We start from the raw sequence: 24,115 nt of genomic DNA on the forward strand, positions 1-24,115 counted from the left end.
AATCAATGAGTCAACAAATAACTCTGTCATTATAAACAAAGATAAGTCCTAAAGGGGAATCTCAGGGGCCATGAGGAAGAATCCCGTCTAGGTGTGGGGTTCAGAAAAGGCCTCTCTGAAGATAAACTGAAACATAAGAAACATGAGCCAGGTGACCATGTAAGAAGAGCATATTGAGCAGAGGGAACAGAAGGTATGAACTTGAGGAGTTTGAAAAATAGGAAGAGGGCCACTGTGGTCAAGGAATGAATCACTGCCCCCCCTCCCAAGTAAGAGAGACTTTAGAAGATATCTAGCCTAGCGTCCCGCCAGCGTTTGAGTCTCAGTCTGGTCTACCCCCACCAAGTAGTTGTCCTGCCTGGGCTTCTTCATCCCAAGGAAAAGGAAGCTCTGTGTTCCCGAAGTGGCCATCGCATCTCTGGGCAGCTCTGAGTATGAGAAATGTCTACCAAGATGTATAGCCAAGGAAATACAACTGATTATTCATTCAACAAATATTTATGAAGCACTACTGTCCCAGGGGTACCTTGGTGAACAAGACAGATGAAGCCCCTTCCCCCAAAGAGTTTATTTTCCAGTTGGAGACAATATCCTCAACCAAGCACTCAAAGACTCCCCATAAATAAATCTCCAACAAACATGAGTTATAACACAACATGAAAACAAAGCACTGTGAGGGAGTATTGGCAGACTCATTAATCAGCTAAACTAGACACAGAAAGAGTTCTGGTATCAGAATTATCAGACACTGCAAAATTGTATGATTGTTTTATGGGGACCTAAGCTTCATTAGGAAACCCCTCAAAAGTCCTCACCAATGACGGAATGGCTTGGCATGGTTGTACTTCCAAATCATTCAAAAGTTCTGTTCTTACAAAAAGCTCTTTTCTTCTTCTTTCAGCCTTTTTTATATATTGTTTGACAACAGAGGGGGAAAAAATCAGCCTTCAGATTAGCACACATTCCGTCCCCCAGGCGTTTTTATCCAAGTGAGGAAGATAAGAGGAATGGGATCTTAGGATTCACCTCAACCTGGGGATTGACCAGACTTGCAAAATCAAGAAAAAAAAAAATAAGCCAGAAAGCATTAATATTTCATGTTTTCTTCTCAGGTATCAGTTATGACAAGAAAAATCACCCAAGCTTGAGAAGAGCAATGAAAAAGTGTCGAGAACTCCTAGAACTCTACAATATTAAACGGTTCTACAGTTGTCCCTTCAAAATTGCCCAGGTAATCAGAATGACTAAAATTATAAAGACAACTTGAAATGTTGGAGAGAATGGGAAATAACCAGAAGTCTCATACATTTTGTCATGAAAATGTAAATTGGTAAAACGGCTTTGGGGAAAGTTCTTGCAATTTCTTTTCTTTCTTTCTTTTTTTCTTTCTTTCTTTCTTTCTTTCTTCCTTTCTTTCTTTCTTTTTTTAAGGATTTTATTTATTTATTTGACAGAGAGAAAGACAGCCAGCGAGAGAGAGAACATAAGCAGGGGGAGTGGGAGAGGAAGAAGCAGGCTCCCAGCAGAATAGGGAGCCCGATGCGGGGCTCGATCCCAGGACCCTGGGATCACGCCCTGAGCCGAAGGCGGATGCTTAACGACTGAGCCACCCAGGCGCCCCAAGTTCTTGCAATCTCTTATAAAACTAAACATATAAGATTGCCCAGAGAATTTGCTCTCTAAACGTTCCATAGTTTGGAGATGAGACACCATGGTTGTGGCTTTTATACACTCTGCCCTATTAGTTTAATGGTTTAGGTCAGCCTGTCAGTGGGCCCAGTATCACTGTTTGGATATCTCCAGACAAGCTCTGCTCCCATTGAGTGCTCTCCTAACCTTAGCCTCTTGCAAGTGTAAACTCTTGTCCAAAAAGAAACTGCTTAAACAAACAAACAAACAAAAACAAAGGACCCAACAAGCCATACACTTTTTAATTAATATATGTATTCATCATTCAACAAATATTTAAGCATCTACTAGGTACCCAGCACTCTGTTTGGGGATGGGGGAAGAAAGATTACTCAAGTAGCATCTAAGGTGTCAGGCAGTTTAAATTCTCTGTGCGTCTGTTTCTTCATCTGTACAAAGGATCTGTAAAAATTGGGTTGTACGGGTTTATGGAAAATGCTTTGCTTAGTGCCTGTCATACAGTAAGTGCCCAGTGGATTATACCTGTTATAATCATGTGAAGGACCTCATACACTGCCAAGTACAACGAGAAGCAGAATGAAACATTTTTTTAATATATTGTCTCCAGCCAAGGTATTTTAGGTATGGCTGGGGCCTTTGAGCTATAGAGTACTAAGGCCTTTCCTTTAGTTCTGTTTCTATAAAAGTGTGACTCTTTCTGAGGATCTCAGTAATGAAACCTCTTTCTAAAAATCAGAACTGTAAAAAGTCATGCACAGACCCTCGTGGGCATTTGTGTTGCTTCTAGTTTTTTACTTTCGTAAACAAGACTGAAATAAACAGCCTTGTACATATTTGTATGCCTCTCTGATTAATATAACAAAATAAGATAATATTCCTTATTCAGGGTCTATCATACTAAGTCTCTTGAAAATCCATATTCCCTGAATCATTTCAGGTCTTCGAAGTTTTTCTCAATTCAAATGAGCTCTGCCAGTTTGTAATGACTACATTGGATAGCCTGGAAAATCTGAAACATCCCTGCACCCAGCAGTCAGCAGGAGAATTGCTGGTAACGTTGGTGAAAAATGCAGAGTCACGATTTGAGAAGGTAAAAAGCTCAGTAGCCATTTCCTGGGTTTGAAATATCCACAGAACCTCTCCCCTCCAGCAGCTGTTGAGGTCTCTTCTGCTGCTCCTGTTCAGCAGAGAGTAACAACTGAACAGGCCCAGGGTCCATGGGTTAGTGGACTTCCATTCAACAAGCATGTAATAAACAGCCACCGTGTGTGCAACTAGGGATAGATAGTTTTAAAATCCAAGGTGTGCTCCATATTTTCCAGAACAGCATAGTTTGGGGGGAAGATATAATTAGCACTTATGAGAATGGTAACTTCAATTTAGATCCTCATCCAGATTAATTAAAGGTGTCAAACTTTAAAAAATCAAGGACATAATCCTTGAAGGAGGCAAATTTAGTAAGCTTAAAAGCAACAGATTTTATTAAAATGTATCTAAAGTTGACACAGCAAGAAATAACAATATAATTGTATCATTTAGAAATATGAGAGGAGGGGTGCCTGGGTGGCTCAGTCCGTTAAGCATCGGCCTTCAGCTCAGGTCATGATCCCAGGGTCCTGGGATCAAGCCCAGCGTTGGGCTCCCTGTTCAGCAGGGAGCCTGCTTCTCCCTCTCCTGCTCCCTCTGCTTGTGCCCTTGCGCACGCGCTCTCTCTCTGTCAAATAAGTAAAATCTTTAAAAAAAAGAAATATGAGAGGACATACTGAAAGAGATGAAAAGGATAAAAATAGTAGTCCCTGAAAAGCATACCTTTTCAGGCAGGAGAGAGCCTTGAAATACCACTGGACTTTTTAAATTGATACGTGTTGCACTTTTTTTTTTTTTTAAAGATTTTATTTATTTATTTGACAGAGAGAGAGACAGCCAGCGAGAGAGGGAACACAAGCAGGGGGAGTGGGAGAGGAAGAAGCAGGCTCCCAGCAGAGAAGCCTGATGTGGGGCTCGATCCCATAATGCCGGGATCACGCCCTGAGCCGAAGGCAGACGCTTAACCGCTGTGCCACCCAGGCGCCCCTGCACTTTAATAAAAATAAAAATTAATTTTAGGGGAGCCTGGGTGGCACAGCGGTTAAGCGTCTGCCTTCGGCTCAGGGCGTGATCCTGGCGTTCTGGGATCGAGCCCCACATCAGGCTCCTCTGCTAGGAGCCTGCTTCTTCCTCTCCCACTCCCCCTGCTTGTGTTCCCTCTCTCGCTGGCTGTCTCTATCTCTGTCAAATAAAATCTTTAAAAAAAATAAAAATAAATAAAAATTAATTTTAAAATGATGAAAACCCACTTTTTAACCTATTAAAATAGCAAAGATGCAAAAAAAACAATGTGATGAGAACATGGTGAGATGGGCCTTTGTATCAGTTGAGTGCTTTCAGCTATAAAAAAGACCAACTCCGAGAAGCTTACACACAATTTAAGTTTAAAGGATTTATCTCTGGGGCACCTGGCTGGCACAGTAGGTTAAGCGTCTGACTCTTGGTTTCAGCTCAGGTCATGATCTCAGGGTCATGAGATCAGGCCCCACTTCAGGCTCTGCACTCGGCATGGACTCTGCTTAAGGCTCTCTCTCCCTCTCCCCTTCTGCCCCCCCCCCAGCCCTGTGCATGCACCTCTTTCTCTCTCTCTCTCAAATAAATAAACCTTTAAAAATAAATAAGGGATTTATCTTCCTGTATAAGAAGTCTGGAAGTATTTTCTAGGACTGGTTCAGCAACTCAGCAATGTTATCAAAGAGCCAGGGGCTCTTCCATCTGCCATGTTGCCCATTCATGTAGTCATGAGGTGGTCATAGCGGTTTCAGACTTTATGAGCAAATCAGGCTGTATCCAGCAGAGAAGAGAGATGTTGCCTTCCTTTTGTCCCTCTAATCAGGGAGAAAAGTGTTTCCCAAAAGCCTCTAGTACATTTTTTTCCCATGTTTCACTGGCCAGAATTGCATCTCATGCCAGCTTAAACCAGCTTCTGGCAACTGGGCATAATGAGGGCCATTTTCTTACAAGGGTGTTGAGGACTGCCTCTCTGAGAAGCTGGCTGACATTTCCACAGAGACTTGAAGCCCTGAGTCTATGAGTGGGCAGAGTAGGTCAAGCAGAAAAATGGACCAAAGCCCAGTGGCTCCTGTTTCCTTTTCCAGAGTATGGTAGACATCTCTGGGTGGAAGGCAAATATGGACTCCTCTGGCATACTCAGAGTCAGAGTGGAAAAAATCCCAACTTCCTTGCAACACTTTTACTAGTTTGGTTTATTATAAAAACAATATATAGTCATCAAGGAGAAATTTAAAAATCTGTAAGCAAAAAAATAAATATCCCGTCAAAGTCACATTATTAATCTCTTTTTACGTTCTTCTAAATTGTTTTTTATATGTATACATACATACAGATCTATTTAAGTAGTTTTTTTTTTAAAGATTTATTTACTGGGGCACCTGGGTGTCTCAGGCAGTTAAGTGTCTGCCTTGGCTTAGGTCATGATCCTAGGGTCCTGGGATCGAGCCCCATGTCGGGCTCCCTGCTCAGCTGGGAATTGGCTTCTCTCTCTCTGTCCCCTCCCCCTGCTTGTGTTCTCTCTCTCGCTGTCTCTGTCAAATAAATAAAATCTTTAAAAATTAATAAGTAAATGAATGAATAAATAAAAGATTTATTTGGTCGGGGGAGAGAGAGCAAGAGAGTGGGAGGGGAGGGACAAAGGGAGACTCTTTAGCGGACTCTGGCTGAGCACAGAACCTGACGTGGAGCTCGTTCTCACTACCCATGAGATCATGCCCCATGAGATCACAACCAGAGCCGAAATCAAGAGTGGGACGCTCAACCGACTGCGCCACGCAGGTGCCCCTTAAGTAGTTTTGATAATACTTTTTTAAATATTAAACATTCTTGTCACCCCCAGGACCTTTCAGAAATAGCCACAGTATCCTCAGTAACCGTCATTGTCCCACAGGATTAAGGACTTAGTGATTTGTTTTCCTTCTTCAGGTGCCAGAAATTATGGGAGTTATCTGTGCCCGGCTATCCATAATCAGCCAGCCTAGAGTCCGACAACAAATCATAAATACTGTGAGTTTGTTTATCTCCAGGCCCAAGTACACAGATATTGTGATCAGCCACCTTCTGTGTCATCCAGTACCATATGACAGGTAACAGAATCTGGTACAGCCTCTGAATTAAACGGGTGTGTGACACAGCCCCCAATATTGTGGAACGTGGCTGCTCTCAAAAGTCTAATGATATTCTTGTAGAAGAGGTAAGATGTAGACAGATAACTCCAATATGTCAGAATATAATGCATAAATCTAAGGAAACAGTCCAACAAATCCAGAATGAAGAACATTTTATAAGACAGTTGGATTGAACTCTTCAAAAAAGTTAATGTCATGAAAGAAAAAATGTGCTGGCCCACTATTCTAAATAAAAAGACACTAATGAGGTATAACCAAATGCAATATGTGAACTTGATTGGATCCTGGATGAAAAGAAAAGCTTATTATAAGAAGAAAATTCTGAGAAAATTTAAATATAGACTCTGTAATAGATTATTGAATTAATGTAACTTTCTTAGGTATGAAATGGTAATGTGGTTATACAGAAAAATGTTCTTATTCCTAGGAGATCAATACTGAAGTGATTTAGGGGTAAATATCGTGATGTCTATGATGTACTTGAGAGAGATTTAACCAAAACATAAACACACAAAAAAATAAAAATGTATCCATAAATAAGAATAAAACATGTAGAAGAACAAACGAGGTGGTTTTTTTTAGACTTGTGGCTTTCAGAGTTGGAGACACCCGGAAGTTCCAGGAGATCCCTTCTGGGGAAGGCAGTGAGGCATTAGGAGAAGGTTCTAGGCCCCTACCCCCTTCAACCAGAGCGTCTTCTCTCTCATTTTTCTTTTTTTAAATGGAAGCTGTACACCCAGCGTGGGGCTCCAACTCATGACCCCAGGATTGAGTTACATGCTCTACCGACAGCCAACCAGAGGCCCCAGAGTAGCATCTCTTTTTGTCTGCTTTATATATTGTGATTCTGGGTAGTTATTGTTTTTGAAGAAAAGATTTCTTAGCTTTAAACTGTTTGAAAACCACTTTCAGTGACTGGTTCTCACAGTGTCTTGGTATAGGGCTGATTTTTTGGGGGGTGTTTTTTTTGCTGATTTTGATTGGTTTAAGCTGAACTTAAGACACTCTACCACTAAATCAAATAAAGGAAGATTTTTACCCATTCAAAGAAAAAAATGAATTCATATATAGTTATTTTTTAAATATTCTTTTGGGGCACCTGGCTGACTCACTCGGTAGAGCATGGGACTCTTGATCTCAGGGCTGTAAGTTCAAGCCCCACATTGGGTGAAGAGATTACCTAAAAGTAAAATCTTTAAAATAAATTAATTAACTAAAATAAAATAGAATATTCTTTTATATATTTCTCTAATATGTTATTGTTAAATCTTTACTACTTGCTTCAGCTTATCTACACTGGATCCTTATAGGAAACGTAAGATTTAATACAAAATATTAAATATACTTAGTTATTTTAAAGTGTAACTTTAGCATTATTTTATTGTTTGTATTTGTTCTAGCTCTTGGATGAATTTGAGAACCTACTGCTTTAGATCATATGAGAATTGTGGAATCTGCTGGAAATGAAAATGGCGTAGTCAGGAAACTTCATTCTTATTATATTTTTGATTATTTACCTGAAGTCTCTTAGTTGGTTTACATGTAGATTGGGGTGATCGTTTTTAGGAGTCTGTTCAAAGCATCTGCTATGTGCAAAGTACTCTTTATCTGGGGGAAATAAGGGACAGGACACGGACTCTGCCCTCGAACAGCACAGAGTTTGGGAGCAGACAGAGACAAATAAGAGGATTTCAAATCAAAATAAGAGAGTTCGGTGGAAGCTCATAGGATGTGACTTAACTAGATGAAAGATTGGGGAGGGATTTCTAAAAGAAGGGCTGCCCCAGGCTGGGTATTTAGTATAAATTAGCTAAGTAGAAGGTGGGACAGGGCAGTGGAAAAGGCATTCCAGACAGAAGGAATGACAAAACGAAACACAAGGAAGGTATGAAACAGCTTGATGAATGCCCATTCCCAAAGGGGTGATGGGCAAGCAAAAACCATGTCACAGCTACAGGATCAGTATCACTGGAGGTGAAACCTGTTCCGTATTTTTAGCACACTCTCCAGATGATTTTTTTCACACTAAAATATCTAAACCATTGCCTTATAGGCTAACGTGTGTTTTCACACTAAAATATCTAAACCATTGCCTTATAGGCTAACGTGTGTTTTCCTAACTCAGATGCATTCCCAGCACACTTAAAACTGTGCAGCAGACCAAAAGCACTTTGGAAACACTTCTTTCACAATAAATAGCTTTTCAAATTACTTCATTTACTCCCTCAGGAATTCAGAGAAAAAAAAAAAAACGCTACATATAGGAATTTCTTAATTTCATCCCAAGAATGAATGTTCATTTTTCTTTAGTCCACTTCACCAGCTATGAGACTTTTCAGCATTTCACATTGCCTTTCTGGCCTTCCCTTTAGGAGTCCTTTAGGACCTTCTTACTTTGTTTTATTCACAGATCAGAATTGTCAGAGTAGGGAGGAAAACGTTAGAATAAGTCCTGAAGCCTCTCAATTTTTAGAGTGATTCTGATATATACACAACTGGAAGACCACCCTTGCTCTACACAAAGATCCCTAGGAAGATTCTGAAAATAAGAATGGATTAAAACCATGAGTAACTCCCAGTCTTCCCCCCATAATGCTCCTCTGCAGTGTTTATATAACTCTCAGGCCCTACCTTTGAGTCAACAATAGAAGAAAGTTCTTACACACTGTCTTTCTTATAGAAGAGATCTCTTTTGGGCACCTGGGTGGCTCAGTTGTTTAAGTGTCTACCTTTGGCTCAGGTCATGATCCCAGGGTCCTGGGATCAAGTCCCACATCAGGCTCCTTGCTCAGCGGAGAGCCTGCTTCTCCCTCTGCCTGCCATTCCCCCTGCTTGTGCATACTCTCTCTCTTTTAAGATTTTATTTATTTATTTATTTGAGTGAGAGGGAGAGAGAGAGAGAGAGAGAGCAAGAGAGCACAAGCAGGGCCAGGGCAGAGGGAGACACAGACTCCTCACTGAGCCGGGAGCCAGACATGAGGCTCGATCCCAGGACACTGGGATCATGACCCAAGCCAAAGGCAGACACTCAACTGCTGAGCCACCCAGGTCCCCACCCCACCCGACAAATCAATAAAATCTTTAAAAAAACAAAAACAAGGGGCGCCTGGGTGGCGCAGTCGTTAAGCATCTGCCTTCAGCTCAGGGCGTGATCCCGGCGTTCCAGGATCGAGCCCCACATCAGGCTCTTCCGCTGGAAGCCTGCTTCTTCCTCTCCCACTCCCTCTGCTTGTGTTCTCTCTTGCTGTCTGTCTGTCTCTGTCAAATAAATAAATAAAATCTTTAAAAAAAAAAAAAGAAAAAAATGGCTAACATTATAAAAAAATAATAAAAATTTAAAAAATAAATAAAAAAGCAAAAACAAAAACAAAAAACCTAAGAGTAATTGTAATGAAATCAAATAGTCTGTTGATACCCTGAGGAACTGAGCAGAGAAGAAAACCAGCGATAGATTGGATTCCAGATTCTAGGAGGGTTGTGGTCGTGGTGGGCTTAGGATAAGACATTCTCCTAAACCCTCCTGTTCTTTGGTATTTCTAGGCATCTGGCTGAGTTGTGGAGAACTCTGGAGGTGGAACTGTCCAGCACCACCTGGATTCTGTGGAGACTTCTGAGGAAGCTGCAGAAATGCCATAATGCGCCCACCCAGGAGAAGATGGCCTATGTGGCTGTTGCTGTAAGGCAGTGAGCTTTGCCCCTCCCAACTTCACAACATACTCCCTCTCTCGGGATGACTGGTCCTACACTCCATCTGGAGAGTGTCTCTCTTCATCCCTCTCAAAGTTTGCTTCTGTCATCCATTTATGAATCTATAATGTCTCTACCAAGGGATTGACATGGAGGGGGCTCAGGAGACTGAAGGAATCAATATGGTTTAATGAAGTTTGTTTGGTTTAATCGATGTGGTTAAATGTTCCCTTATCCTTTAAAAACTATCTATCATCTGGGGCACCTGGGTGGCTCAGTTGGTAAACTGTCTGGCTGTTGATCTCAGCTCAGGTCTTATCTCAGGGTTGTGAATTCAAGCCCCACACTGGCCTCCACCTCAGGCATGGAGCCTACTTTAAAATAAAATAAAATATATGATTCATCATAGTTAAAGAGCAATACACAACTCGTAAAGAAATAAATCAAATAATACAGAAGAATATAACATAGAAGGAAAAGGTCCTCCTTGAGCAGAGGCTGGCAGACTTTTTCTATGAAGGACCAGAACACAAATATTTTAGTTTTTCAGGCCCCATATAGTCTCCATAACATATTCTTTGGATTTTTTTAAAAAACAACCTTTCAAAAATCTAAAGGCCATTCTTAGTCTAGCTGTATCATCTCCCTAAAAATGAACTTTCTAGAAGTGTTTATACATATATAAATTTTTTGTGTATGTATTTGTTTGGTATACTTTTTTCCTCCACCTTTTTCCTTTTAAGTAGACTTTTTTTAGAGCAGTTTAGGTTTACAAGAAAATTGAGCAGAAAGTACAAAGTTTCTACTCTCTGTTCCCTACATGCACAGCCTTCCCCACTATCAATATATACTTTTTATTTTATTTTCTTCCCTACCACGTTATGGTTCAGCTTTCTTTGACCTAAGTTATTATCATATAGGTTTTCTTTAGCTTCCAAAATTATCCCGACATCTCTAACCTGCCATTGTCTCCTCTCCTATTCTCTCTGTTCTTGTGGATTTATACCTTTTTTTTTTTTTTTAATCCCTGTAATGTTATCTTAGTTTTAAGTGTTAGGTCAGATAAAGGTATATATTTAATCGTGTTAGCCTATAAAATTGTATGTATATATTAGTAGGATCAAATTATATATACTGTTTGATGACCTGCTTTTTTAATTTAACAATATATGAACTACTTTCCATGTCAAAATATAAGACTCTCATCCTTTTCATGGCTGCATAGTAATTTATTTTTTATTACTTTCCTAAAAATAGATAATATGTAACATGATACAGAACCATTTATTTCATTTCCAAGTTTCCTCTTAGTGAACGTTTTGACATTTTTCAAATTTTTACCATTAAAACAGTGCTACAGTAAACTTAATCATGCATATATAAATTTTGTTATACATACCCAATTATTATTACTTTTTTAATTAGGCTCCATGCCCAGTGTGGAGCCTAATGTGGGGCTTGAACTCACGACCCTGAGATCAAGACTTGATCTGAGATCAAGCACCTGACTCTTGGTTTCAGCTCAGGTTGTAAGATCAAGCCCCACATTGGGCTCCTCGCTCAGCGTGGAGTCTCCTTAAGAGTCTCTCTTCCTAGTCTCTCTGCCTCCTCCATGCTCCCTCCCTCTAAAATAAATAAATCTTTTAAAAAAAAAAAGAGTTGGATGCTTAACCAACTAAGCCACCCAGGCACCCCCTAATTATTTTCTTAGGATAAAGGCCATTGTAGGGGAATTTCTAGCTCAAGGGGTAGGCTTACTTAAACTTTTGAGAATTCCCAGATGGTCCTCTAAAATGTTGCCTTCTGCCAGTCATATAAGAATGCCCATTGACCCACACCCTTGCCACACTGAGCCTGCCTAGCCTTTTTGTTGCTGCCTAGCTGGTAGGTGAAAAAGGAATATTATTTTAATTATTATATTGTTATTGGTGAGATTGAACACTTGTATATGTTTTTTAATTGGCCATTATATTTGGTGACTTGTCTGCTCGTGTTCTGCACACCAGAGCTTCTCACATTTAATATGCACACAAGCCCAGTCCGCTGAGGAGCTTACTGAAATGCAGATTCTGATGCAGCAGATCTGGGGGGGAGGGGCTTGAATGACTCCATTTCTAACCAGCTCCCAGGTGATGCCAGTGCGGCTGGTGTGTGGCCCACACTTTTAGTAGCCCTTACAGTTTTTTCTTACTGATATACAAAAGCAGTTTATGTATTAAAAATATCACCTTGGCGCTCCCGGGTGGCTCAGTAGTTAAGCGCTCAGGCACAAGCAGCAGCAAAGCAAAAGTAAGGAGCGGTGCTCGCAGGAGTTCAGCTCTATGGTGTGCCTTTTCTACCGCAGGCAACAGATGCCCTTTATGAGGTGTTTGTGGGAAACAGGCTCCAAGCAGCTACGTTCCGACTCTTTCCTCAGCTTCTCATGACGCTGCTCATCCAGATACACCACAGCGTCGGTCTCACCATGTCTGATGTCGCCATCCCAAGTGGCCTCTACGCAGAACAGGAAATGTCTTCAGAGGTCACCCCTTTGTGGTACTGTCTGTTGTGATTTCAGTGACCTTAACTACCACGAAGCTCTAGGCGCTGTGGTAGACACAAGGATAGCTAAGATGTGGTCCCAGCCGTGGGAGAGCTTACAGTCGGCTATCGTGGGACATCAGGGTGAAATGCCCAGGAATCATTCTGGGCTCTCACTGGTTGGTGGTCTGGTTGTTTTATTGGCGCCAAGATAAATTCAGTAGAAATTTGTGGCACATGACTTTCTTTCAGAGGAAGTGCTATAATGTGGATTATAGAACACCTAACTAAAAGTCAGGAGAGCTGAGTTCTAATTCTCATTCATTTAACTAGCTGTGTACCTTGGGCAAATCTTCCTGTTGTTCTGTGCCTTGGTTTCCCTATATGTAAATTAGGTCAGGCTAGGTACTCTCCAAGGACCCTCTAGTTTTAGGATTCTCTAGTGTGATATCCAGCATACTAGTTCAGTAAGTAATAGAGATAGTTTATTTAATTTTTTTGAGTAATCTCTCCATCTAATGTGGGGCTCAAACTCATGAACCAAAGATTAAGAGTCACATGCTCTACTGACCCTGCCATGTGCCCCAATAGTGGGGGTAGTTTAAAAAACAATGTGGGGGGCACCTGGGTGGCTCAGTCAATTAAGCATCTGAGTCTTGATCTCAGGGTCATGAGTTCAGGCCCCTCGTTGAATTCATGATGGCGTAGAGCCCACTTTAAAAATAAATAATAAAAAGTAGTGTGGGTACATTTTATGAGAGGGTATAAATTGTATCTAAATAAAGCTTTTTAAAAAAAAACAATGGGTATGGGTTTAGCATCCCATATCATTTGTTTAATCATAGATTTCTTTTCAAACTCCCAGGGAAACAAAATCTGTTAGATTTCTTTATGCTAAAAATTTGTGTGAAGGGCCTTTCAAGTTATTAGAGCATTAGGAGTCTTTGGGGAAGTCTAGAAAGAAGAGAATTACCATCCAGAGCTATCAAGGCATGGCCCTCTTCAGTGAGAGAGCAGGGTGACTGTGTGCTGGTAAGTTGGAGGGACCTGTTCTATTCACTTGTACTGGTTTGGTTTGATTTAGCTTCGCCATGCAGGCTACAAAGACTCTCCTTCTCAGAACATTGTGCTGGCAGGAATTCAACATCATGGAAAAGAATAAAGGATGGACCCTCCTGGAAGGGAAAGAGTGCCATCTTCAGGGAGTATCTCTCCTTGCCAAGTAAGACTCCCTTGCCATGCACACCTGCTCTAAATCAGCACTGCTTTAGGTATTTTTCACCCTTTTAGTTAAAACAGCAACCAAGGTTGGATAACATCATAGGTTATGGGAACACCCATAATGCCTGGCAGATTTTTCAGAGGGCCTGCCACCGCCATACTGTCCTATGCACCTACAGCCAGGCAAAATCCTCACAGGGCCCCCAGCCCTGGGAATCATGCAGTCTGGATAGGAGCATTTCTAAGAGGTGTCCTGTTGGGTGTTGTGTTTTGCAGTGCATTGCTGGAAAGAAATCACCTCCTTGCACATAAAGTCATGTACTTGTTGGTCCCTCTTCTTAACAGAGGGAATGATAAACATAAGCTCACATCTGCAGGATTTTTTGTGGAGGTAAGATTCATTAGAAGCTGGATTCAGGGGGCAGTTGGGTGGCTCAGTATGTTAAGTGTCTGCCTTTAGCTCAGGTCATGATCCCAGGGATGGGATCGAGCCCCGCATCAGGCTCCTTGCTCAGTGGGGAACCTACTTCTCTCTGTCCCTCTGCCACTCCCTCTGCTTGTCCTCTCTTTCTCTCTGTCAAATAAATAAATAAATAAATATGTTAAAAAAAAAAAAAAAAAGAAGAAGAAGCTGGTTTCAGGAAGCCTGTAAAGCCACAGTACCTGCTTTCCTGGGCCCTATACAACTTCGTGGCAGGCTGGGATCCATTTCATGTGGGATAGAAATAGTCTCAGATTCAAGCCTACTGAAATTCTTCTTGCCATATATTGATTATTCGGCATTCCTTATATACCCACAGTGTAAGCATCACCCTGTAACATAGAGTTTTCAAAGGAAAATACATATTTTCAGTTGGTGGGAAGGTGGCTCTTTTCATGAAAAAGGGCTTAAAGGTAACTTCTTTGGCTAATTTCTGGGTTCTTTCAGCTTCTCCAGAGTCCAGTCGCTAGGAGACTTCCCAGCATATACTCTCTTGTCCGCTTGAAAGACTGGCTACATCATGGAAATAGTGTCTTCAAATTTCTTGCCCTAAGGGGACTGCGCTATCTTATCAAACACCAGGAGATGGTAGGAGGGGCCCCAGACCACTGATTCATAAGTCACAAATCAAACATACCCCAGAAAGAAACTGGTAACAGCTGGGAAGGAAATTGGGTAGCCTGGGAATAGGAGCAAGTAGGAATACAGCCCTTTGTACCTTTTAAATTTTATGCCTAGAAAATATGTAAGTACCAACTGAAGTATTTCATGAAATCATAAGAAATAAGTCCAAGACATGGATAGTCATAATATTTGAAACCTATAATTTGTGTAGGGAGGTACCCTCACTATCATCACAGCCAAGGTGACATTCAGGTGTCCTTTTATGTCTTGTACCATGTTGCCCTAAGGAGTACATTGGATAAGACCATGATATCTGCTCCCAGGATGCGTATCCTCTAAACAAGGATTACTGACATTCATGTTGAAAGAGAGCTCATTTTCTATAGGCCTAGCTAGAAACTAGGCCTGGGTGAGATAGAAAGATCAACCCCTGGGACTTCAATTTTATCACTTGAGTTCTATTTTTTTAATAGTTAAATACGTATATATATCTGAAACAAAGATGACAGATGCTAGCCCGTTAATTCTGGTTGTTTGGATACACAAATATTTGTTGCCTTATTCTGTTTACTTTTTACATGTATGTTTTAAACTTTGAAACTCTGAGATTACTTCCTTTGGGGAGTTTCAGAAGAACAGAATCCCAATTCAGAATGGGAAGGACCCTTAAGTGTCCTCAGTCAATTTCTGCTTGAATTCCTGCAAGGAATCTTACTGCCTCTGGATACATTCCATATTAGAGAACGCACTATGACCTGAGCTAGCCATTCTACTTTCTTTCATTGTAAGCGATTTCTTACATTAATCCGTAGTCTATTACGGGACCGTTCCCACCTGGTCCCACTTCTGCCTTATGAGGCAACTTTCAACAGCTCTGCCCCTTCTCTACGAATCAGCCCTGCCAATACTGAGAAGGCAGTCATGCCCTCTTTACTTTTCTGTTCTCAACTAGCCAGTGCTACCAAACATTCAACAAGCACCAGGTACTGAGTAAAGGTGGGGAGCCCTACTTTGGTACCAGATGAAGTGCTTTCAGGAGGGTGATGGTGTACTCCCTTTGGGCACACAGAGGGAAGGCATCAAGAGCCTGTTGCCATGCATCGTAGACCTCTTACGTGAAACCGACGAGAAGATTGTTTTGTTGGCCATCCAAATACTCCTGCAACTCGTTGAGACAATGGATTTCACCACCTTGACAGCCATGATGAAGACCCTGTTCTCCCTATTTGGTGATGTAAGACAATGAGAGAGGAGAGACTTTCCTAGGGGAGGGTAATTGCCATAACAGCATATAGAAATTGGGATAGTAATAAATAGACTCTGTTTTATATAGTCCTTTTTATGTTCATAACACTTTCAAATCTCTCTCAAGACCCTTCCAGGTAACTTGTGATGTTGATAGGACTGGTGTTACTGTTTTTCAGATTTAAAAAAAAAAAAAATACAAAACTGAGATGTAGAGACTTGCCAGGGTAGCACCCTGATCATGGATTGGGGAGGGAGTTTGTAAAAGAAAAGACGTCTTTCAGGGGGCAATCAGGACTAGGTCAAGGTGGTGGACTATACCTATGTCCCCATCCCAAATCCCAAAGATTAAAAAAAAAAAAATACACGGAGCACAATGAACCACATCCTTGGAAGAGTCAAGTATGGCGAGGCCGGGATTCTAAACTGCAGCAAAACAGCTTGTGTGACTAGTGAATATAGTATCAGGCACAAGCTGTGCTGACTACATTTCTCATTTGCAGAGTGAGAGAACAACCAGTACTACAAAACAGCAGGTCTTGCTATCTTTATGTATCTATTTGGCTTCTTGCCCTCAGCTGCCTATGCTTAATAGCCTTATGTGAGGACTGGCGTTTCAACCAACCTAGCCCTTATAAGTTAAGCATGAACACTTTCAGTGACTTGCTTCCCTTTGGATACTCCCTTTGTAGGTGAGACCTGATGTTCATCGTTTCTCCATGACCCTCTTTGGAGCCTCTGTAAAATCTGTGAAATACACAGATAAGAAGGGTGTAGAGAATCAAGTCCTGGACAGCTTGGTCCCCCTGCTTCTGTATTCTCAAGATGAAAATGATGCAGTAGCTGAGGTAATCCCTCTGTCAACTCCTTTCCTGCCCGAATAACTTCTAATCCAGAGCCAAATCTGCAAATAAGCATTCCATCTTTGAGGGCAGGGACTTTGTGGTACCATCTTTATTCACCATTTCCTATAGCACAGTCTACCTTTCAATTATTTTGCCTAAGTGAATTGTGTGAAAAATCTTACTCCTTATTTCTATATAGCAAATCATGGCCCTTTGTGGGTAAGAACAATATATTATACCTTTTTGTAGCCCCACCCCAATATTTAGCCTAGCACAGAGCCTAAAGACAGTGCCGAATTCAACAAACTCTTTTTGTTGACAATGGCAATATTCCATTATCTTTTCTTTTGTTCAAGAACTGCCTTCTGCCTTTAGACAAATAGACTTGTGTTGAGGCTAAGTCAGAAATAGTAGCTTCTCAGACAATCTAGGGAAGGCTTTACATCTCCTTAATCTCCTAAGAGTTTTCTGCCATAGAGTTGTGGGGAGGATGTCATCATCTTTAGTCCTGTCCCATACCTCAGGAGCCTGTCCTGTCCAGCTAGCCATTTGAAAGATTCCAAAGTGCTAACTATGACCACCAGTTACAACAGTACAGAGGTGTGTTTAGGCTGCAAGGATTCTGGGAAAATGCTGGAGATTTCCACTACCCGTACTCCCCATTACAGAAATAAAAGCAGGATCAGAAACAAGACTTAAGATTATGGTGGGCCCTGGTACCTTAACCTGGGGGAGATATTATAGTCTTGTAACCAGAAATATGGAATATTTCAGGGACACCTGATGGCTCAGTCAGTTGGGCATCTGCCTTTGGCTCAGGTCATAATCTCAGGGTCCTGGGATGGAGCCCTGTGTTGGGCTCTGCTCAGCAGGGAGTCTGCTTCTCCCTCTCCCTCTGCTCCTCCCCAGCTCATGCTCACCCTCTCTCTCTCTCTTGCTCCATCACTCTCTCAAAAAGATAAATAAAAATCTTTTTGAAAAAAGAAATATGAAATATTTCAGACCCCAATAAAGTTTAGAGTAGATCTCCCCAAACAAGTGATGGAAAAGTATACCCTGTAGGGGTCACAGATATGTGGATGCATTGATACTCATCTCACCCCCTGCTCCCCATCAGCCCTTGGCAATCAGGCAAGGCATAGGGTAGCCAAGGCTCTGGGCTTACTTTCTTTCAAACCTTGAACGATCCCTAGCCTTGTCTTCAAGGCTCTTCAGAGGGTAGCCTAAGCAGAAAGGTGAAATCTAACATTAAACAGGTTAGGAATCACTAACACGGAGAACATAGTCTACCACCCACTGTAATGAATAAAATAGGAATAAATCATGCACCTATCCCCAGTTGAATTCCCCCAAGAACAATCATCCTGAATTTTATTGTTATCACTTCTGTGGTAATATTTTTTCATGTTTTAAAATTTTACATGTAGAAAAAAACTTTGTATGTTGTATCATTTATAAATCTTTCACCAGCTTGCTCTTTTTTGCTTATTTAGCGTTGTAAGATTTGCCCACGTTGTGGGCTCCAGTTCATTTATTCTCACTGCTATATAGAATTGCATCTCGAGGATATCTTCACACTTCTCCAGTGTTCCTATTCTTGGATATTTAGATTGTCTCCAGTTTTTCATCATTAAAATGTTGCGATGAGTATTCTTTTACCTATTTCTTTGTGTACCTGTGTGAGAGTTTCTAGAGGGCATAAACCCAGAAGTAGAATATCTGGGTACCTTTAACTTTACTAGATATTTACAAATAAAGTAGCTGAACTAACGTGTATTCCCATCAGTCCCCAAAGGAATTTTCATGGCCCAAATCTAGTGGACCTGGGACAAGGTGTTCGCTTGAATACTCCTAAGAGGTGGTATGTGGTACATGAGAGACATTCTGAGAGCCATAAATAGAGAAGAAGCCCACTTGCTAAATTTTGCTCAAGCATCTGGATCGGGAAGGGATCAGTACTGTCCAGAATTCCTTCCAAGCCAGAGGTTCCACAAGGACTGTGAGAAGAGGAGCTCCACTTCCCTGTGTAAAGTGACAGGAGACTGACATGGGAGCAGCAAGCAGGGGAGGAGGAGAGCCCTATCTCTAGCGCATGGGGTAGCGGGAACCCCTGCCCCAATCCCTGCTCTGGTATCAAACCGGATAGCTCTCACTTCTGTCTTAGACCAGTGGTTTCTACATCCTCCCCACAACTCTGCAGGCTTCTTGGGCCCCCTTGAGGGGGACTGTTTGGGGAAATTGAAAGAGGGGAGGACTCTGGTTCCTTTCCATTCCTGCCCTCACTTTAGCCAGTTTTATTTGAAGGAAGGTTACCTCAGCTAAAAAATGCTTGAAGATGCTGATCTCTGATCATCCTTTTCACAGGAAAGCAGGCAAGTCCTAAGAATATGTGCCCAGTTCCTGAAGTGGAAGCTGCCCCAAGAAGTGTACTGCAAAGACCCCTGGTACATCAGCCCCAGTGAAGCTGGAGCAGTCTGCACATTCTTTGTATGTGAGCAGTAATGGCTTTGTTCACACTTTTATATGCTAGCGTACTTATTTTTTCTGACATATTTTTTAATGGAGGAACACAAGATAACGGAAACATTTCCCATCCCTTTTCACGTCAGTAGCTAATCTCCATGACCTGTCTTATACTGGGAATCTATTTCTCTAGTTTCCTGCCAGCTGAATCACAGACTCACTTTCTATTCCCACCTTTCCTCATAAAAAAAGACTCTCTTTTGAATTCTTGGAAGCCCCCACTAATCTGGGTCAGGGGCTATGGAGTCAGGTTGATAATAGTACAGGCTTAAAAAACTGTTTAGGGAGTGAATTGAACTGGAGTTGTGTATTGCCTTTACAATGATCTCTAATCCTTTTCTTGGATATAGTGGATTGTTTTACCCTCTATTAGAGCACGTTTAGGGAGCCCCAAGCAAGGGTTGCCATGCAGCTGTAGGCCATGCAGCGTGACGGCAGCATGCCACTGGCTCTGCTAGGACCCAGATGCCATCCTTTCTCGTCACAAACTTGACAAAGGCTACTGGGGCCCATCTCAGGGGCAGGCTGGAGCCAGGGCAGTTTCAGCATCCGTGGTTTTCTGGACATCTGACTCTAGGACTGCTGGGATCCTACTACGAAGAAACAAGGACTGACTCTTCCCAGGGGTCTTCCATATGTGTAACCTGTTTAGGACCCAGTGCAGGCTCCTCTGATCAGACTTACGGGGCTAGGAAGCCCCACAGTGCCATTGTGTCAGGCTTTCCACAGAGTAGTATCTCTCTGACCTGTACCAGGACCTATATCCGAGGCACTGATGACAGTATTTACAGCAGAAATTCAGTGCTCTCAATGCATAGGATTATAGGTTGTCCATGTGACATCATAAGATCTATGGGAATAGATTCTGATGGTCCTCCTCCTTCCCTGAGCTGCCGATCTTTGTAACAGAACTAGTGAGAGGTACATTTATTCGTCCAGGAAGCACAACACATCCAGTATGCAACAGGCCGTGGAGACCCAGAAACATGGCGAAGATATAAACTCCCTAAGAGAGCTTGCTAGCTAGTAAGGGCGATAAAACCTCTGTGGAAAATTAGATAGAAACTCAAGATGAAAAATGATAGGTGCCAAGAGAGGGGTACCTGCAGAAGTGCTCAGAGCCGAGTGAGGTCGGGAAGGCAAGAGTGATCAGGGAAGAGCCGATAGGGGGGCAGAGCTCAAGGCAGAGCTGAGGGAACAGAGAAGACTTAGATACAGAGAAGTGGAGATGGACTTGGAGGCATCACGGGCACGACCTGCAGCACGAGGGACTGTGAGCATGGTGTATCCGGAGGATGTAACTTGGCCTAGGGACTTGTTATTGTGGCATAACATCAATTAAGCAACTGCAGTTACTGTTCCAAGCACCATGTTCTATGTGTCTAACATCTGGCATCGTCCCTGGCTCTGGAAACTACAGTGAGGCTGACAAAAACAGTGGTGTACTTCACTCCTTTCTACTCTTACTTTTTTCCCCACTTAGGGAAAAAAATGCCAGGGCAAAGTTAACCTCCTCGCCCAAACATTGACGTTCTCCAAGAATGCAAAACTTCCTATCAGAAGAGCAGCAGTCTTATTTGTAGGTATAAGCAATCCTTTCATTTCTACAGTCACTTTATCCTCTATTTTCCCAAATTGTGTTGTTGAGTATCCCCAGTCTTTATGAATATGGCCTTGAAAACTCTTCTTTGGAGAAAAGGGCTGTTATCTCTAGGTAACTATCAGGCACTTGAAAGTCAGGTTTTTAGGATCTGTCCAATTATCAAAAGGCCAGTTCTGCCAACTGCTTAGAGCCAAAGCCAGACCACAGCCTCACTGACTTTATCCTGCATTTAGGACTCTTATTAAAGCACATGGATCACAGTGAGCTCAAGATGAAGGGCACTGACTGGATAAAGAATGGTGAGTGATCACACACTTGGGTTTGGTTTGGGGTGCGTCACATTTCGAAAGGGATCTGAGGTGGTGACTGTGGGCAGGCTCTCTGACAAAGCTTAGAACCAGACAGCCTGACTTTTGCAGTAATGAAGACCTTGGAGACCTCAAGTGAATGACAGTCTCACCGGAGCCCAAATCCCCCCCCCCCCCATTAGGAAAGGACACGACCCTATTTGTCTGGAAACCAGATTTGATGAGTGTCTCAGGAACAATTCCTGGTTTCATCTAGAAATACCATCTTAGTAAATTATGCCGATAGTTCACAAGTACCACAGAGATGACTGCAGCACTGTTTTCTATAAGCGGTTGTCCTGTGAGGTGGCAGGACTTGGTAATACAGAGGGTTACAGTCGTATAAGGCAACCACCATGTAAAAGGTTTCCTGACTTGTCAGTGAGTGGAAATTTTCTATAACTGTACAACTTTGAGGATTTAGCACTCAAAGAATTATTTATTCCCACTTAAGAAGTACTCCTACAATTAGAAAATGCCATGAAATGCCAAGCCTCACAACCCAAAAAAGTATGTACAATGAGAACCAAATTAAAATCCTGGGGGCGCCTGGCTGGTTCAGTCAATAGAGCATGAGACTCTTGATCTTGAGTCATGAGTTCAAGCCCCACGCTGGGTGTAAAGATTACTTGAAAATAAAATCTTTAAGGGGTGCCTGGGTGGCTCAGTTGGTTAAGTGTCTGACTCTTTGTTTTGAATCAGGTTGTGATCTCATAGTTGTGAACTCATGGTCCTGGGATTGAATTCCACTTCAGGCTCCACGCTCAGCAGGGAGTCAGTTTCCCTTCTCCTTCTTCCCCTCCCCCCATGCACTCTCTCTCTCTCTCTCAAATAAATAAATAAATCTTTAAAAATCCTTTAAAAAACTAAAATAAAATCCTGAACAATTCACTGCTTTTAAAATAAAAATATGTAACTGGTAAAATAGCCAGAAGCTGGACCTTATTTAAGAAAGATTATGAGGGGGCGCCTGGGTAGCACAGTTGTTAAGCCTCTGCCTTTGGCTCAGGGCCTGATCCCGGTGTTATGGGATCGAGCCCCACATCGGGCTCCTCCGCTGGGAGCCTGCTTCTTCCTCTCCCACTCCCCCTGCTTGTGTTCCCTCTCTCGCTGGCTGTCTCTCTGTCCAATAAATAAATAAAATCTTTAAAAAAAAGAAAGAAAGAAAGAAAGAAAGAAAGAAAGAGAGAAAGAAAGAAGATAGATTATGAGAGGGGTGCCTGGGTGGCTCAGTTGGTTAAGCATCTGCCTTCGGCTCAGGTGCCGACCCCAGGGTTGGGATCAAGCCCTGCAGTGGGCTCCCTGCTTAGTGGGAAGCCTACTTCTCCCTATCCCTCTGCCTGCTGCTCCCCCTGCTTTGCTCTCTCTCTTTCTCTCTGTCAATAAATAAATGAAATCTTTTTTTTTTTTTTTAAGATTTTATCCATTTATTTGACAGAGAGACAGCCAGCAAGAGAGGGAACACAAGCAGGGGGAGTGGGAGAGGAAGAAGCAGACTCCCAGCAGAGGAGCCCAATGTGGAGCTCGATCCCAGGACTCTGGGATCATGCCCTGAGCTGAAGGCAGACACTTAACAACTGAGTCACCCAGGCGCCCCTAAATGAAATCTTTAAAAAGAAAAAAAAAATTATGCGAGGGACGCCTGTCTGGCTCAGTTAGTAGAGCATGCAACTCTTGGTCTCAGGGTCATAAGTTTGAGCCCCACATCAGGGGTAGAGTTCACTTAAAATAAATTAATTAAAAAGAAAAAAATTATTTGTATAAAAAGATTATGAGAAATATCAGGTAGACTTGTGGTGATGATCATTCTACAGTATAAACAAATGCCAAATCATTATGTTGCGCACCTGAAACTAATATAATGTTTTATGTTATATGTCAGTTATACCTCAACAATAACAAAAAAGGCAAAAAAAAGAAGTTTTTAAAAAAGGAAGATCATGCCACTTTTCTCTGACTACTCCTACCTCCCCACAGCAATCAGAAGAAGAAAGAAAGAAAGAAAGAAAGAAAGAAAGAAAGAAAGAAAGAAAGTCACATAGATCCTTTTATTCTATGAGGCAGGATTCCACACAGTTGATTCTATTCAATTAAAAGGAAATTATTTTCTAATCTAAAACAATGGGGAACCAAAGTTCCTTTTCCATTCTAAAGTCATTTTTGTAGGAGATCTCTATATGAGCCATATGAAATTGCCAGTCTGTAGGGCAAGTAACATTCTCATGCGGTTCAGCCTTGTGGAATAATCCCACCCTCTTCCTTCCCTAATGGTGGCTTATCTGTCTTAGAATAGGGTGTTCTAGCACTCTTTTTTAAACAAATTTATGTCATTTACTGCAGGTAATTTTTAAGCTAAATTTAAATGGAAAAATAACAAAATTTTAAATATGAATTTAAACTGACTTTATGACAAAATAAGTTTCTAGTCCTGTAGATTCCAAAACTGATATCTGCTTCTTCATGTATTCTGTGAAACAGATAGATCTTAATGCAAGAAATGAAAGAAACTAAAAATCATATTCCATTTTGGAAATAAACATGAATTTAAAGATTAAAATGCTACTTAAGAATTTAAAATCTCAGGGACGCCTGGCTGGCTCACTTGGTGGAGAATGCAACCTTTGATCTCAGGGTTGTGAGTTCCAGCCCCATATTTGGTGTAGAGATTACTTAAAAATAAGATCTTTAGGGGCACCCAGCTGGCTCAGTCAGTTAAGCATCTGCCGTCGGCTCAGGTCATGATCCCAGGGTCTTGGGATTGAGCCCTGCGTCGGACTCCCTGCTTAGTGAGGAGTCCACTTCTCCCTCTCCCTCTGCTCCTCCTCCTGCATGCATGCTCTCTCTCTCAAATAAATAAATAAATAAATAAATAAATAAATAAATAGAATCTTTAAATAAAATAAAATAAAAATAATTTAAAAAAAAGATGAGATACCGGTATGACTTTTTCTGTCAAAATGGCAAAGACTACTAATTAATATTCAACATAGAGATGTTAAGGGAAAGCTGACATCTTTTTTTAAGTTTACTTTTTATTAAAAAACAAAAATAAAAAAGTTTATTTTTTTTTAGTAATCTCTACACCCAGTGTGGGGCTTGAACTCACGACCCTGAGATCAAGAGTCACATGCTCTTCTGAC

The 24,115-nt window shown here is 41.7% G+C and overlaps 1 protein-coding gene across 1 annotated transcript in view; it reads left to right on the plus strand.

Annotated features, from left to right (window-relative positions):
* MROH8 (maestro heat like repeat family member 8) overlaps window positions 1-24,115 on the plus strand; it is a 54,319-nt gene that overhangs the window by 25,807 nt on the left and 4,397 nt on the right. The window contains exons 10-22 of the mRNA XM_026503457.4: window positions 1,113-1,231; window positions 2,588-2,740; window positions 5,677-5,837; window positions 9,420-9,555; window positions 11,911-12,101; window positions 13,171-13,308; window positions 13,584-13,698; window positions 14,236-14,376; window positions 15,482-15,646; window positions 16,350-16,505; window positions 18,867-18,989; window positions 20,509-20,608; window positions 20,862-20,927. Coding sequence (XP_026359242.3) covers window positions 1,113-1,231; window positions 2,588-2,740; window positions 5,677-5,837; window positions 9,420-9,555; window positions 11,911-12,101; window positions 13,171-13,308; window positions 13,584-13,698; window positions 14,236-14,376; window positions 15,482-15,646; window positions 16,350-16,505; window positions 18,867-18,989; window positions 20,509-20,608; window positions 20,862-20,927 — 1,764 coding nt within the window. The remainder of the gene's footprint in view (window positions 1-1,112; window positions 1,232-2,587; window positions 2,741-5,676; window positions 5,838-9,419; window positions 9,556-11,910; window positions 12,102-13,170; window positions 13,309-13,583; window positions 13,699-14,235; window positions 14,377-15,481; window positions 15,647-16,349; window positions 16,506-18,866; window positions 18,990-20,508; window positions 20,609-20,861; window positions 20,928-24,115) is intronic.

Source organism: Ursus arctos, unplaced genomic scaffold, assembly GCF_023065955.2.
Source record: "Ursus arctos isolate Adak ecotype North America unplaced genomic scaffold, UrsArc2.0 scaffold_16, whole genome shotgun sequence".
NCBI lineage: Eukaryota > Metazoa > Chordata > Mammalia > Carnivora > Ursidae > Ursus > Ursus arctos.